Here is a 17,661-nt window from a genome sequence, read left to right on the forward strand (position 1 = left end):
TAAATTAACTGCAAGTACGAGCAAACCACTAAATATCCACCATGGACAAATTCAAAGTGGAGTAAAATACATTTTCATTGCATAATGGTTATAAAATGTAAATGTTTTCAAAAAGATATTTAGTCCCTTTCTCAACAATGCATTTTAGTTAATGGGAAAAGTCTTTTGATAATAGTGAAATTACGGCAAAATATTTGTTTCCCTATAAAATATGAGATAGTTGCTCTTTTTTTTTCCACATAAAATCTGACAACAAAGATGGTTAACTAAAACTATTAAACATCGTTTTCGTTACTTGAAATAAATAAATGATGAAATAATAAATAAATAATAAATTAAAAATATATATTATTAATTATATCTATTTTCCCTTTACAACTTATTGAAATCAGTTTAGTCACCATTAAATCAAAATTGACAATTATTTTTATGGAATATTGCAGTGTTTATTATTAACGATTTATCCATGCACATTATTCTTATTCTTAAATTCATGTGCCCTCATAATCTTTAATGGTTGTTTTGTTTTCTCTGGGATGGTCATTTTACGCACATTACAGTAAACAACAATAAAATATACAATAAAAGATGCCATTTTGGTCATTATCGCAAACTAAACAGAGTATGTAGAATATATATTTGATTCTAAAATGCTATTTTCTAAATTAATAAATGTAAAATATTATTTATAATGTTTAAATTGTATTATTTATCAGCTTTTTAACTATATGTCCAAATTAATATATTCTTCTCTTTTCAGTGTAGGCTTAAACACTCCCTAATAAACTACAAACCCCGCGATTCAACAGAAAAGGTCTAGTCGTGTAGCGTGATCCTATTGGTGGATTTCTATGACGTCTTTATTCTACGACAAGACAGAAAAACATGGCGTCGTTCGCGGGAGATCGCTGGAGGGAAGCGCTCAAGAACCACGATATCTTTAATAAATTACAAGAGAGCCTTTATTTAGAGCCTCAGGGGACTAGCAAAAGAATAGCCAAGAACCTAACGTTTTGTCTGAACGGCGACCTTTTTACATGGGATACTGTTGAGAGTGTTTTTTACACCACAAACCTGCGACAGCTGAACGCTGACGGCGACACAGACACTTCTAAATACCAGGTGAGTGAGCGTCTTTAAGTAGTGTCTCTCTGGTGTAGTCATTTCACGGACAGTGTGCAATAGTGACCGAACTCTCCGCAGACTCTGCTGTGCATCAACCCGCCGCTGTTTGAGGTTTGTCATGTGCTCGTCAGCCCGACGCAGTATCATGTGGCTCTCATCGGTCAGCGTGGAGCGACTATACTGGAACTGCCGCAGCGCTGGGGAAAGAGGTCCGAGTTTGAGGGTGGACGGCTCCAGATCAACTGCAAGTGAGTGAACTTCAGCTTTAGGAGAGCTGCATTCATTCCTCCATCTGGTCCTTTGGTTTTATATGTTTTCTTCTTCACAGGACGATTCCAGTGGCTGAACGCTTCTTCACCAGTTCTGCTTCTGTGACACTCCGACAAGCTGCCTGGTATCCCAGTGAAACTGAGGAGCCTCATCTAGTTTTACTGACCTCAGATAACACTATCAGGTATCTGAAATAAATGACTGACAGCGGTGTTAAAGGGATAGTTCACCCCAAAATTAAAATGTGTCATCATTTACTCACCCTCAAGTTGTTCCAATCCTGTATGAGTTTCTTTCTTACGTTGAACACAAAAGAAGATATTTTGAAGAATGCCAGTAACTAAACAGGTGACGGCACCCATTGATGTTTTTTTTTTTTTTTTTTTTTTTCTACAATGGAAGTCAATGGATGCTGTCAACTGGTTACCAACATTCTTCAAAATATATTAATTTGTGTTCAACGGAAGAAACTCATACAGGTTTGGAACAACTTGAGGGTGAGTAAATGATGACAACATTAGAATTTTATGGCTGAACTATCCCTTTAAAGATGTCTCTCTGAACAACAGAATTACTGTTATTATTGTACTGGGGTTGTTTAAAGAATGTTTTTCCCTCCAGATTTTATAATCTTAAGGAACCGCAGTCCCCTGCCAAAGTTTTATCTGTGTCTCAGTTGGATGAGGACAGCAATGTTCATACAAGAGGGTAAGATTGGCAATTTTCTACCAAACAACAATTTCCCTGCTATATTATTCATTTTATTAGAAGGTTTTGCCAGAAGCTATGAGTATTCTACTTGGATTATTGTTAGCTAAAACTAAAGCCATTTGACATCAAATAAACATTAACTGAAATAAAATAAAATGTTAAAAACAACTTATTGTCTGACTTAACCGTCAGCTAGTTGCCAAGGCAGCATTTGTCATTTTCGTTTAGTTGAAGTACTAAAATCATTACAAATGAATAAATTAAAACTAAAACTTAAAAACATTATAGGCATATTGGTAACACTAATAATAATGTTTCATAATTTGCTCAATGCATTAACCAACAGCGAGCAAACCATTTGTTACAGTATTTTTTTTACCTTTGTAACATTAGTTAATAAAAATACAATTGTTCATTGTTAGTTCATGTTAGCTCAGATCCATTCAATATTAACTGATACAACTTGATTTTTATAATGTATTAGTAAATGGCGAAATGAATACATTTTATAGAAGTATTTTCATTTCATGTAAACTAATGTAGTTAATTAACAAATGAAAGCTTATTGTAAAGTGTTACTGACATATTTTGAAAAAAAAAACTATAAAAAGACTAAATGCGTAACAAAATTACTAAACCTAACTAAAAGTAAAATGAAAACAGCAAATATAAAATCTAATTCAAAATATTAACAAAAACTATGGTAACACTTTATTTTACAGTGTCCTTGTTATGTTACATGTAGTTGCTGTAGTAATAGTAACTAATAATTATGCATAATTACATGCAACTAACTCTAAACTCCTAGTCCTAACCCTTTAGTCAGTAAATGTAGTTAATTATTATTACTCAGTCAGTACTTAAATGTATAATTACACTGTAACATGGACAACTTGAAATAAAATGCAACCAAATCTATAATATAGATTAAAATAATATACAAATATAAAATGTATAATATGAAAAATGATATAGTAATAACACTGGCTTAAATCTAAAAATGAGGTGTTAAGATATAAATGTACTGATAAAGACCAAATAACTGAAGTGTTGTTTTCGTGCAGACGTTCCTATGCAGCGTCTCTGGGAGAGACGGCTGTGGCGTTTGACTTTGGGCCGCTGGCGGATTCTCCTCGCCTGAGCAGTTTGCGTATGAAGGCAGAGCTGCAGGTGTATCCACTGTACATACTGTACGGGAATGGAGAGACATTTTTGACTTATATCTCTCTCACACACAGGTAACAATCACATGTCTATAACTGTGCCATGATGCCTTAAACAATACTCATTGGAAAATACAGGGTTACTACACAGTTTGGACAAATATGGAATTTGATTTCCAGGTCTGGATAAGGATGGAAAAAAGAAAACAGAATATGGAAACATATTTGTCTTTTCATACTATCGACACTAATCAGCAAAAAAATGTTTTTACAAGCATAGTGTTTTCATGGCAAAAGTTTAGTGATTGTCAAACTCCACTGAATGAATTCAAGGCGCACACTTCTGTTTGTAAGAGAATCTCTTTTGAACTTCACTAAAAAATGTGCAGCAGATATATGTTTGGTGATCATGCAACATCGAACCATATTTACAGTGTCAAACTGATGTGTCAGAGGTGAGTACATGCAGGTTATAAAGCGTTTCAGGTTTCTTCTCATCATGTAAGCGCATGTTATCACTTCAAGAAAACCCAAACATCTTTGAGATTTTTCAGACCATATTTAACATAAATAGTTCATACAGTATTGTTTTCAGCATTATATTTGGTATAATGTAAAGTCATCTGTAAATATTTGTATTTTTTTAAATTTGAGTCTGGAAAAGTATAGAATTTTGAAATGGAAAATATGTAGGAATCCTGTCGAAAAGTGAAAATGTAGATCCATACAACTGGAGTACAGTATAATATAGGTGAATATTATTAAACCAAGAATATGTCCAATAAAATAGTTTATAATCAGAACATGGTTTAAAATCAGGAGGAAATAAAAAGGCTTAAAGAAATTTGAGTGCATTTTAAGACTATTCTGAATTTTTCCAGTGTTGTTATTGCTAACTAAAACTATTAAAAATCATTTTCATTAGTATATAATAAAATTATAATATAAATAAAAAAAATATAAATATTAGAATGAAAAACTTTAACTTAAAAAACTTAATTAAAATGAAAATTTAACTGAAATAAAGTTGAAGGACTAAAATGACCAAAACTGAAATATAAAGCTAATTAGAAATGTAAAATTACAAAATTAAATTGAATACCAAAAATAAAAGGTAATTCAAAATATAATAATAGTATAGAATACTAAATATATAAAAAAAATGTATCTCTATTTTGGATTACCATGATGTGAAAAAAAAGTAAACACAATATGTATTTTAAATATATACATCATGATAGTATTTATTAGTACTGACTTTTTGAAAATGTGTGTGTATATCTATAATGTTAATTCCAACATTTACTACATTATTATACATTATTTAAATCAAACTTTGTATCTGTTAATATTATTTAATCGACTTGCTAACGTGTACTAACAACGAACGTTAACTAATGGGACCTTTCTGTAAATAGTGGTGTATATATACCGTATTTTCCGCACTATAAGGCGCACTTAAAAGCCTTTAATTTTCTCAAAAAACGACAGTGCGCCTTATAATCCGGAGCGCCTTATATATGGATCAATTGGTTAATAACGCTCCGCGTTATTAAATTCGCCCGCGAACTCGCGCTCGTGTCCATCTTATGGCCGCTCTGTCAGACTGTCACACGGCCAGTTCAACCTCGTATAAACCAGGTTATGTGTGTAAGTCACTCAAGAGCACTCACTCTTACTAAACAGACACACGAACAGACAAACTGTCCCCGGCGCTGCTCGCAATGTATGTCGCGAGCCCTCTGAACATTTGAGTGATCTGATAGTAAGCGAGCGTGCTTGCTCGTGAGCGAGCTCGCGACATACATTCACAATCTGACCGGTAGTGCTTAGATACGGCGGCTCGCTGACAGCGATGGCACGCTGTTTCATATATGACGCCCCGGTTACCTTGAACGGGGAACGTTTTCTGAGAGCTTTGTAGCGAGTGCGCGGCGCCGGAGGCGAGGCGTTTATTAATAAGCGTGAGCGCGCTGGGGCGGGCACGCAACTTACATTCGCAGCCTCGCGCTCGTGTCCATCTTATGGCCGCTCTGTCAGACTGTCACACGGCCAGTTCAACCTCGTATAAATCAGGTTATGTGTGTAAGTCGCGTGCCCGCTCACGAGCGCTCACTCTTACTAACAGACACACGAACAGACACACTGTCCCCGGCGCTGCTCGCGCGTCACAGAATGTTCATAAAGCGCTCCCCGTTCACAGTAACCGGGTCGTCTCATTCAAAACAGCCAGCTGTTGCTGTCAGCGAGCCGCCGCACATGAATACTCATATGAGTCAGGCTGCGAATGTAAGTTACGTGCCCGCCCCAGCGCGCTCACGCTTATTAATAAACGCCTCGGCTCCGGCGCCGCGCACTCGCTACAAAGCTCTCAGAAAACGTTCCCCGTTCAAGGTAACCGGGGCGTCATATATGAAACAGTGTGCCATCGCATCTAAGCACTACCGGTCAGATTGTGAAAGTATGTCGCGAGCTCGCTCACGAGCAAGCGCGCTTACTATCAGATCACTCAAATGTTCAGAGGGCTCGCGACATACATTCGATATATATGTCGTACATATATTCCCTTTAGCACATCTAGTGGATGCATAACGCAAACCCAGTCAAACGTTTGACTGCAGTATCTTATGCGCCTTATAATCCGGTGCGCCCTATATATGAATTTTTTTCTAAAATAGGTCATTCATTGAAGGTGCGCCTTATAATCCGGTGCGCCTTATAGTGCGGAAAATACGGTATATATATATTATATGCACCTTTTAAAAATGTTCCTGATAATCACCCAGATGCCAAGATTCTGCATGAATATTTTGTTGATATAAACATCTATTTCTTATTTCTTGTCTCAATGAATGATTTCTTAATGTGTAGCCTAGCCTGTCAGAGAGATTTGCTCGATTAATCTTCAGTCTTTCTCCTAGTATCAGTAATTTAGGGAAACCGATGGGCCCATTACCCATGTACCCCGCGGCAGAAGATAACTACGGCTACGATGCGTGTGCTGTGCTCTGCCTGCCTTGTGTGCCCAACATCCTGGTTATTGCCACTGAATCAGGAATGCTGTACCACTGTGTGGTGCTGGAGGCAGAGGAAGAAGAGTATGGCCGAGTAAGACAGAATTCAGTCCAACCAATCTTACAAATCATCAAATGCAACTTTTACAGCGTGAGAGATGCTGAGCCCCTGTATTTGTGCATTCAGGCTGTAGAGAGATGGTCCAGAGGCTCAGAGACCGTGCCTTCACTTTATGTGTTCGAGTGTGTGGAGCTGGAACTGACGCTCAAACTGCCTGCTGGAGAGGAGGAGGAGATTACAGAGTCAGACTTCACCTGTCCAATCAGATTACATCGAGGTAAGGAGGTCACACAAGCACTCACCATACATATACCGGTAGGCTACATCCCAATTCGAATACTTATATTACGCCGTAAAGATATGTAGTTTTCTGGTACTGAGAATACAATTGCTTTTCACCATGTACTACTATGTCATAAAATTGCATCTTTCTTGACACCACAAACCTTTTTGTCAAAATTTCAAAATCCACTGAAAATAGTTCCGAAAATTCTGTTTTGGCATAGCTACTATTTTTTATGTTGTTTTCCCATTCCAATTTTTAGAATAATTAAGTATTAAAATATCATTTTTAATAAAAAATAAAATAAAATCTATTTGTTCTATTATTCACCAAGGATGCATTAACTTGATCACAATTACAGTAAATACATAAATAGTTACAGATGACCATTTCACGTTATGACACTTTATTATGCTGCACAACCATTTTTAACTGTGAATTATAAGAAAGGTTTCTCAAAATATTCGATTTTAGAACCTCTTTAGGTAAAAAAAATTATGTAACAACACGTTAACTTTAAGTTTAGCTTTACAATGTGTAATACAAATATACACAAATATATATAAATATATGAGCTGCACGATTCTGGATTTTTTTTTGTCTAAAATAGAGATCACGATTCTCCCACTGTTCCAGTCTATTTTAAAATATTTAATTTGAATGATTTAAAAAAAAGGTTTTGAATGAATGGTTGTGTCCGAAATCTCCACTCAAACCACTAGTCCCTAACCCCTATGTACCAGCATAATAGAAACACCACTTTCGGACACTACTCGATCGTCTCTCGGCGCCGTTGATTAAACGCGCCATCATCTGTCATCTGGTGCCGAGCCAGCTCTGGGCTAAATAGATTTTTTTTTTATAAATACATTACATTATATTTGGAGCTTATTTCTCCAAAATTGTAAAATTAAAAGTCATTTCTGGCCATTTCTGTTATAATGCCTTACTCCACACATGATTATAACTTATAAACATAAATAAAATTAATACACATATTTAATATATTTTCATTTTCGCGCCACACCGTTTTCTCTTGCCTGTCGACATTAGGAAAAAAAAAAACAGATCTACGTTATCAAATATCTTGCTCATAATACTCTTAATAAAACAGCTTTTAGACTCTGTGGAGATGCTACTCAATATTTATCTTTTTTGTTTGTTTGTTCTCGTGATTCAGAAGATTTTGCGGATTAGCAAAAGAAACAGGATTTCTAGACACAGAAAACGACGTGCTGTTCTTGCTACACTAGCGAGACGTCGTCAAATTGTAAGTTAAAGATGAAGATGATGCTGATAGGTCTTTTACGATCAGCGCAATGCATGATGGTATGTAGGGCTTGGGTTAGTGACCATCGGTTGTACACTACTTTTCAAAATGCATTCTGGGATACATTGAGTGGACTATATAGGGTATAATAATCATCACTATACATTCGGACAGCACTACAAAATGGCGTGCTCACTATATAGTGAGTAGTGGGAGATTTCGGACACAGCCAATGATTCTATGACTCACTTGTTTCATTACTGGATGAATCAGCATTTTTCAACAAATCTCTTGAATGAATGATTCAATGACAAATACATTTTTCGCAGTCATTCTCGCCACCTACTGGTGTAACAATGTAATTGATACAGTATCTGAAGCGTCGTTACTTTTTTTCAAAAGGTGATTTACTCTATTTTCTCTATTTCGCTTCCATAGACATCAGCGTTTATTTTCGAGCTTTAAACCTTTATCAGTACTCGAATAATGATACTTTTAGCAGCCATTACTTCAGTGTCTTCAGTGTCACATGATCCTTCAGAAATCATTGTAATATGCTGATTTGCTGCTCAAGAAACATTTTTTGTTATTATCAATGTTAAAGATGGTTTTCCTGCTTAATACTTTTGTATAAACTGTGATCAATTTTTTTCAGGTTTCTTTGATGAATAGAAAATTCAAAAGAACAGCATTTCTCTTTTGTAACATAATAAACGTCTTTACTGTCATCTTTGATTAATTTAGTGCATCCTTGCTGAATAAAAGTATTAATTTCGGTTTCAGATCCTCTGTGTCAGCACAGGTATCACTGCACCCATGAGGCCGGTGTGCACAGTGTAGGACTCACCTGGTTCAAAAAACTCCACAAGTTTCTGGAGTCTGGTGAGCACATTTACTTGCACTGAATTATTTCCATTCGCTGCACTGAAGTGGAGCGTTTGAGGAACTCTATATATTGTATTTTGTGCAGATGAGGAGGATAAAGACAGTCTGCAGGAGCTGGCGGCAGAACAACGCTGCATAGTGGAGCACATCCTGTGTACCAGACCTCTCGCTAACAGGTTGAATGAACATTTCAGTGCTGTGGTATCAGAGGCAGCATTTAAAGCTAAAAACACAGATCTCTTGTGAAACGTTTGAGCAAACCTTAAGAGACGCTGAGTAAGCGCTGTAGATTACTGGTGCTTATTTAAATTCTCCGCTCGTCCCATGTCTCTCTCTCTCTCTCTCTCTCTCTCAGTTTGCCGGCTCCTGTTCGTGGGTTTTGGATAGTGTCAGACCTGTCCCTTGGAGCCACCATGATCTGCATCACGAGTACCTACGAGTGTCTTCTGCTCCCTCTTCTGTATGTGACGAGCATTTTCTGCCTCTTTCCATATTTGTTAGATCAGGTTTTCCCAAACAGGGTTCGTGAGCGAACTGTAGAGTTGATGAAAAGCTAATAATTAATTCTATTGTGTCAAATTAAAATAAATAAATGGGGCTACACGATAATCGTGATTATAGCTTAATTTAATATCTGTAATGTGTAGTTAGTTTTTTTTTTTACAGTACAATTGTACTTTACAACTAGTGTTATTTTAGTATCATTGAGATGCTATTATAGTTTTTATTCATATTTTGAATTAGTTTTTAGATTTTCAAGTTTCATTGGAATTTTCAAGTTTTAGTCATTTTGCTATGTTTTGACATTTTTATAAGTTTTTTTTAAATGTCTATATAGTTTTTTATTATATTTTATGTTTTAGTTATTTTAGTCTGTCAAGTTAAAGTAAATGTAAATATAAAGTCTTTCCTTCGCAACAAGTTGAAATAAAATAAGTTTGTTTTAGTCTATTTGATTTCAGTTAATATTCATTTTATTTCAAGTAATGAAAATGTTTTGTATGGTTTAGGTTTAAGTTTTAGTTAATAATATATATCTGTCCTTTTTTATAATTAGAGTTAAAACGTACTAATAATAATAATTGTTATTCGACATCAGGGACCGTGAATATACAAATTTGTTGTTTTAATTAGTAAAATTTTAACTTCTAATCTCGGGGTACTTTAAGTAAATATTAGGGATGGCCCGATACCATTTTTTTTCAAACCGATACGAGTACGAGTATTTACATTTGTGTACTTGCCGATACCGAGAACCGATACCGATATTTCTACCGCAAAAGTAATAGGCTCCCAGAAGAGAAGACGACTATTTTAGAACACAGGTTAGAAGACTGTTTTTATTTTCTTCTCTGCTTGTTTTAACAAGTCTAAAAATAAATAAAAATTAGTAAAATAATAAATGTATCAACACACAAACCACTGTTAATTTAACATAAAAGCAAGCAGGCTACTGCGTGCATGGTCTGGCATGACTGAAAGCGCGCAAAGTGCGCACCCTTAATAAATCCTAAAAGCTGACAGTTCATCGCGATCTCACACATCTCTGTTATTATCAATGAAGCTGACTGCACAATCAATCTTTCATAATATCCACACTTTGTTTGTTATAATTAGAGGATTTGCCAGCATACAGAATTCAGCACTGAACAAAAAAGTCCGTTTTGAGCGGTGAGGGGAGTCTGTCTTTAATGCTTCTGATTGGCCATTGCGTTCAAGAAATCAACACATATGTCTGTGATTGGCTACATCGCTCAAAGCTGTAACCATGTTATGAATAGAAACTCTGTCCTGTAAATCGTTTCTATTTTGTTGTAGTTGTTCGTTGCTTTTCTGCAAGAGATGAATAAAAATCTTTTAGTTTTTATGTTTTATTCATAGATATTTCTAGTTTGCGGGAGTCCCGCGAATCGTTTTATTCTCCGTAACCCGCACACACAGAGTGAGTGCATTACCGCCCGCGCGCGCGCTCGGCCATCAGATCTATGATGCGTCTTCAGATGTTTAATTAGATTGCTGGTGTTAAACGATGTACTTTCTTTCCCTCCTCTCGACACCTTAGCTGAACATAACTCACACCTTGCTGTTGTCATCATCCCTTATCTTGAAATGAGCCCAAACCGCCTACATTATACTTTCCTATGCCTCAGTTCACCTCGACAAAGCACTCGCGGCGGCCAGTTTCGTTTTGCAAAATGTACGTGGTATCGGTGCGTGGTATCGGCGAATTTTTATGAGTACGAGTACGAGTAAATTAGGACAGTATCGGCCCGATCCCCGATGCCAGTATCGGTATCGGGCCATCCCTAGTAAATATTTTACAACTAAACGGTTCAGCTGACAAAAAAGTTTGGGAACCCCTGTGTTTTTTTTTTAATTGGAAGTAAGTTACTTGCTATCAGATTTTTGTTGTTGTTGTTAGTAACAGTTCCTTTTTCAATCTCCACGTAGAAGCTCTATTCGTCCCCCGTCCCCTCCGTTGCTCTGCTCTCATCCGGGGGCGGGGTCAGACAGCTCTCCTCTGCGTGGATTGGCTGAAGACTCTTTTGAACAGCATATTCGCAACATCTTGGCACGCAGCTCCACCAATCCATTAATGCTGAGGTAAAATGTGACCGCTTCGATTAACTTTAATTTCTATAAACCTCGCCAAAAAAAAAAAAACACCTTAACTCTTTATGGTACGGCGTTGCCATATGGCAACAATTAATTTCTACTCATTTCCTTGTTATTCAGAAAAAAAATGCAGAAATTACTCTATTAACCTAATTTCCAAACATCTCTTCTCAAGGGGGATTTTTTTGCAGCATCTTTAAGTAAATTAGATATCTTTATTCACAAATCAACTTTGTCTAACATAGTTTTACTGTAAATTAAAAATGTTTTAATGTTTCCATATGGCCGTATGGCAGCGCTGTACCACAGTAATGTATTTCCCCATTGGGATTTTTTATAGATAGTAGCATCAACAATATGATTGTGGTTATTTATTTATTTGAAGTGTTTATCGTAGTATAGTTGTATTTATGTATAAATAACAAATTGATTTCTTCTTTTCAGAAAATGAATACAGCAATATTTTACAGAAAGGGTAATAGGAAGAGTTAGAGGATGAGTTAGCCAAATGATTGGGAATGATATGGATCTACTTATTTTTGGTTTGCACGAGTTCCAAGTATATAAATGATCAATTTCTAAAAGAAATGTGCAATTAAAGGTGCTCTATGTAACTTTTAGCGGCCTCTAGTGGAGATGTTTCAGATTGCAACCAAATTTTACAAGAGCGCTCGTCCTCGAACTCATAGACAATACCGTCTATTACACAAATATCTCGGCGAATACTTGACGGATTCGGCGAGCACCGAGCTCGTTGGGACCATCTAGTCGAGCTGAAAAGAACCATATAAGTTCCATAGTTTTTGGTGGTGTTTTCGCGGAGATATTAGCAGAAAACCATCGGGCGCGCTGCAAAATTGCGGACGCCGGTGACGCAAGAGTGGCGGGCCTCGGGGATGCCCCCTACTGGATCGCCGTTCGCTGGGACCCCCGATTTCGAACGGCTATAACTCGGGGAGCCGGGCGAGTTGGACCTCGGGGGTGGGCTTGTTCGAAAGGCCCCGTCCAGCACTACGAACGATTAGAGTCTTGGGAATGTTGATCAAAGATTGACTGAGATATAAGCCGAAAAACGTGCGCCTTTAACCGGACGTAACTCCCTGACCGTCTACAATAGGCTGTATATAAGGAGAGAGGCTCGGGAGCACGTCACATCCGTTGGATTTCGCGGTAAATCTGACCCGGAGACTTCACATAGAAATAGGAATACTGGCCTTCAGAGGTAATAGCAAAACTCGACAAGTGGATCATTTTAATGTGTGATTACAACCCCTTCACACACAGGCAATAAAAAAAGGATTCATTTTAGTAGAAAAGTTACATAGAGCACCTTTAAATAGAAAAGAAATCATAATTTTATAGAAAAACTACATTTTTGACCTACATTGAAGTCAGTCTTTTTTTCAGGAATCTTTTTTGATTTGTATGTTTGAAGCTATTTTGTGTAATAAAAACGTATTTGAAAAATATTTGATGGTTAGAACATAATGCATACCATTGAGGGTCAAGCTCAAACCAGCTTAAGATTTTTAACATGGTTCTAAATGATTGATTATCTGGACTATCAGCTGAAAGAACTGGTTTTGACCTAGTAGATGATCCTGGTCTTGCCCAGTAGGGCTAGTAGACTACCTTGAACCAGCAATAAACCACCTACCATTACCCCAAAACCAGCTTTACCGCCTTAACATGTTTGTGTGTGTTTCAGAGCGGGAGATAAGGACTCGTCTCCTCCTCCTCCAGAATGTCTGCAGCTGTTGAGTCGAGCCACACAGGTGTTCAGAGAGGAGTATATCCTCAAACTGGGCCTGGCTCATGAAGAAATGCAGAGAAGGTACAAGATAAACATTTTCAAAAGCTGATATTTTGAACCAGATCTTCTCTTGCCATTTATATGTTAATATATATATATATATATATATATATATATATGCAAAGTAATATAGATAACTAAATCAAACAAGCAAGTTTGAGAGCCAGTATGTTGTCTGATTTAACATGTAAAAATATTATGAATATGAATTCAAACAGCATTAATATTAAAAAAAAGATTTTTATTCAACAGGGATGCATTCAATTGATCAAAAGTGACATTAAAAGACTTTTTCATTGTTACAAAAGATTTATATATATATAAATGGTGTTCTTTTAAAGAATCATGAATCATAAAATATCAAGCAGCACAACTGTTTTGAACATAATAATTATAAGAAATGTTATTAGAATGATTTCTGAAGGATCATGTGATAAAAAATTTAGCTTGCCATTACAGAAATGCGTTAAATTTAAGATGTATTAAAATGGAAACAGTTATTTTAAACTACGAATATTTCACAAAATGATATCGTGTTTTTTTTACTATATTTTTGATCAAATAAATGCAGCCTTGGTGAACATAAAACTTCAAAAACATAAACAAAATCGTACCGACCCCAAACTTTCGAATGTTACTCTAAGCACTGTAGTGTTTCCAAAATGCTCTACTGAGTTTATTCTACTTCAGAATTAAACTAGTGTATAAAAGTTTGTTCCATATAAACAGTTTAATCAATTTCTTCTTTAGTAGTGTATGATTGTGATCCGTTTAGTTAAATACAGCTGTTGTATTAACAGTTCATTTTCTGATTCTTCCCTTGTAGAGTAAAGCTCCTGACTGGACAGAAGAATAAGCAGCTGGAGGATCTTGCTCTTTGTAGAGAGGAGAGGTGACCACAGCACTGCCCGTTTTACACGAATCACAACCACACATACAGAAACGCATTTAACTCAGTTGAGTCACACAGAACTAAATGTATGAGTACCACATAGATACGAGGATGTTATTTCTGAGTGTGGTAAACGGCCGAAATATATGAGTGGGCTGAGAACAGGAGAGTCATTAAAGCTGCGGTTGCCTGCGGTAGATGCACTGTGCTAAAGTTATGTGAAATGTGTTGTAGGAAAACCCTGAGGGAGGCTGCAGAGCGACTGGCTGATAAATATGAAGATGCCAAGTACCGTCAGGAAGCCATCATGAACAGGTTCACTTCCCTGTGAATTTAGTTGAATAGAATTTTTTTTTTGATAATAGGAATGTTTCAAATTTCTGACCTCGAAACTTCCTCCTCAGTTCAAAAAAAGCATTATTGAAACTCAGCGTCTAAAACCATTTGTTCGTGTGTGTGTGTGTAGAGTTAAACAGGTTTTGGGAAGTCTGCGCAGTCAACTTCCTGTGCTGTCAGACAGTGAGAAGGACATGAGGAAGGAACTGCACACCATCCACGATCAGCTCCGTCACCTTGACAACGGCATTAAACAGGTCCGTTCTGTCTCTGTTATTCCTTAATCGATTTACACTGCTTTCACAGTGTATCCTAGTTAAAACCTCGTTTATTTTGGCTGCATTTCTCTGTTGCCATGAGCGGTTTGCCCAGTGTCATTGTGTGCTGTAATGTGTTATCAGGTGAACATGAAGAAGGAATATCAGAAGAAGCAGATGAATACAGGAGCATCTCCAGCTCGCTCCAGCATCGCACTCAACGCCCACCAGAGGAAGTGTGTCCAGGGAGTGCTGAAAGAACAGTACGTACAGAGAGTGGCCACCTGCTTTGCTTTCATGAGAGAATGCTATGCACTATTTAGATCTGTGGCATTTGCCGAGGTCTATTGTTGGTCTATAGACCCTATTCACACGGGATAAGTATTACCTGGTGACCTCTAGTCATTTGTAATAATTGCGGAGGTTGTCTGTGATCTTAATCCCGTGCGAATCGGCCATGTCTGTAATTTGTAAAGTAAAAATTCCCACGCAAATGACCTACAATATTTCGCCGAACACAGAGGTCCTGTGATGATAACAGTCCTGTGCATCTCTGTGATTTGGTGGGTCGTTTATAATTTTTTCAAGGTTTTTGTTTCATGTGTGCCTTTTTATCCATCTTTCGTGATGAATGGAGGCTGTGTTGGAGTGTTTTGATAGTATTTTGGGTGCTGGGTCATATCGCTATATACACCATACAGCTACACAGTTTGCAGAAAGAGAAAGCTGAAAATCATCAGAAGAGCAATAACAAAAAGAATGATTAGATGGAGATGAATGACATGTATAGCAGCATGCAGTAAATAACATTATTCTGTTTTTGTCATGATATATCATACAGCTAGACCTATAACGACAAGACATTTCCAAGCAATAGCCTATTGACGTCATATCCGGGAGATAAGTCAGTAATTTCTAAATCACATGTGGTCCCCAGATAGTACTAATCCCGTGCGAATAGGGCTTATGACACATCTCTTAGTCAAGTCAAGTCAAATATATTTATATAGCGCTTTTCACAATACAGATTGTATCAAAGCTGCTTCACAGTATCAATCAAAACATCTTAACAGTGTTTGTGTATTACTGAAAAAAGACATCCAAGTTTGGTAGAGCTGATCAGTGGTATGATGGGTCATTTACTGCTCATTTATTCAGTGGTGTGATTGGGTCATATTACACCCCAAACCAAAATAGAAATGATATTTAGCATAAAGAAAACAATTTTTTTTAGAAGCATTAAAGTTTACTTTGTTTAGCATTGTGACCAAAAATAGAATTGTCTGTAACCTACTGTGATGTTGGAAAAACCTTATACAAGTTATTGTAATGCAAAAAAAAAAAAAATGAATTCATGTTACTGTTGTGCAAAAAAACTCATTGTTACTATAATGCAGAAAAACTTATCCCATTACAGTATTGTTATATGCAAAAAACTATTCATCATAGCTTTTACGCAAAAAACTTGTCCATTGCGATTGTGTAGAAAAAAAAGCCTGTTGCCTGTTGACTCTCCCCACTTACTGTTACATAAAACATAATCCTCATAGCTGTTATGTAAAAACCCATCAGTTACGATTGTGTAAAAAAAATGCTTGCACAAAAAAACATCCATGTTACTGATGCCTGTTACTGATGCCTGTAAACACACCCCACTTACTGTTGCACAAAACAACTAATCCTCATAGCTGTTGCACAATAAAATGTCCCCATTACCATAAATGTGCAAAAACTTGTTGGTGTAATGATCGGGTGTCCAAAAACTTTGTCCATATAGTGAATGTGAGATATGATTTTATCGTTTTACTGATACAGTAACCGTTTACACCCTTAGGCCACTAGCTTTTGACACTTAGTGCAGTGATCCTGAATTTCTTTCTTCTATCCTGTAGGGGAGAGCACATCGCTGGAATGATGAAGCAAATCAAGGACATCAAAAACCATTTCAGTTTCTGATCATCAGCAATCATCAGTCCTCAAAGGCCCATCTATCATCATCATATAGCAGACAATGAAATTACAGTTGAACCAAAAACCACTCCATAGACCCTGCATGAGCTTCTTAAAGAATTGCATTTGACCTGACATTTTTGTATAAACTAGGTTGTCTATTTTTATAAGTGCTATGTACATGTACACATCCCCTCGACAATAAAGGGTTTTGTACATTGAAGTGACTCTTTCCTGCGTATGTGTTGCTGTGAGAGTTTATCAGCTGTGAGACAGCAGCATTGGACATCGGCGTTATTTCCTGAACTGAGACAATGGCTTATCTGAAGAGGTCATGCTGGATACGAAGACTTTTCCCTCTTTTCCTTCCCTCCGCTAATCACAAGGCGGAATGTGACGAGGGAAAAGATCATGTCAAGAACAAGGAGCTTGTATACTGTAGTCGGAGGGGAAAGGATGTCCCGGGTTCAATTCATGTTGAGCTTTATCAATAGTTATCTGCTGTTTACTACCAACATTCATTTTGACTGGTCCCTTAGTAACAAGAAAATATTTGGAATTTACAATGAAGTCTATGAGGCAAACCTGAGAAGTCGAGCATAATTAATCAAAATTATAAGATAAGTTAAAATTATGACGTTATGACATAAGTCAAAATTGGGATACCAAGGCCCGGTTTCACAGACCGGGTTTAGATTAAGTCAGGTTCAGGCCTTAGTTCAATTAGGACATTTAAGTAGCTTTTATAAATGTGCCTTAAAAAAAAATCTTGAAAAAAAAAAAAACATGGCACTGATATATTTTAAGATATATCAGTGCAAGATGCTTTGTTCAGACAGCACAAACATGCATTTTAGTCTAGGACTAGACTTAAGCCTTGTTTGTGAAACCGGCCATGTTAAATATGAGGCAAGCCGGAATTTGGAGAGCCAATTGACGTAGTAATTTGCAGTCATAATTATGTCAAACTTGAGATATTAGTCAATTGTGAGACAAAAAGTAGAAATTATAAGTC

General features: G+C 36.7%; 1 protein-coding gene across 1 annotated transcript; it reads left to right on the forward strand.

The window, feature by feature from the left end:
* Positions 1 to 861: 861 nt before the first annotated feature.
* On the forward strand, positions 862 to 16,869 carry nup88 (nucleoporin 88). The gene is made up of 17 exons (XM_056252890.1): positions 862 to 1,122; positions 1,204 to 1,373; positions 1,454 to 1,579; positions 2,017 to 2,103; positions 3,171 to 3,344; positions 6,191 to 6,377; positions 6,471 to 6,621; positions 8,681 to 8,779; positions 8,868 to 8,958; positions 9,138 to 9,242; positions 11,234 to 11,386; positions 13,107 to 13,232; positions 14,038 to 14,103; positions 14,338 to 14,418; positions 14,570 to 14,696; positions 14,841 to 14,959; positions 16,589 to 16,869. Exons 1-17 carry the CDS (start codon positions 886 to 888, stop codon positions 16,650 to 16,652), a joined length of 2,163 nt encoding a protein of 720 aa, XP_056108865.1. The 5' UTR covers positions 862 to 885; the 3' UTR covers positions 16,653 to 16,869.
* Positions 16,870 to 17,661: the final 792 nt, after the last annotated feature.

The sequence above is a fragment of the Rhinichthys klamathensis genome, unplaced genomic scaffold, assembly GCF_029890125.1.
Source record: "Rhinichthys klamathensis goyatoka isolate OS25496 unplaced genomic scaffold, OSU_Roscu_1.1 h1tg000099l_1, whole genome shotgun sequence".
In the NCBI taxonomy this organism is placed as follows: Eukaryota; Metazoa; Chordata; class Actinopteri; order Cypriniformes; family Leuciscidae; genus Rhinichthys; species Rhinichthys klamathensis.

Bases quoted from the DNA above. Each gene is read 5' to 3' on its own strand.
- nup88 (XM_056252890.1), top strand. From the start codon at position 886: ATGGCGTCGTTCGCGGGAGATCGCTGGAGGGAAGCGCTCAAGAACCAC. The intron at 3,345-6,190 runs GTAACAATCACA...TCTTTCTCCTAG, and splicing joins TATATCTCTCTCACACACAG to TATCAGTAATTTAGGGAAAC. The intron at 14,419-14,569 runs GTTCACTTCCCT...GTGTGTGTGTAG, and splicing joins CAGGAAGCCATCATGAACAG to AGTTAAACAGGTTTTGGGAA.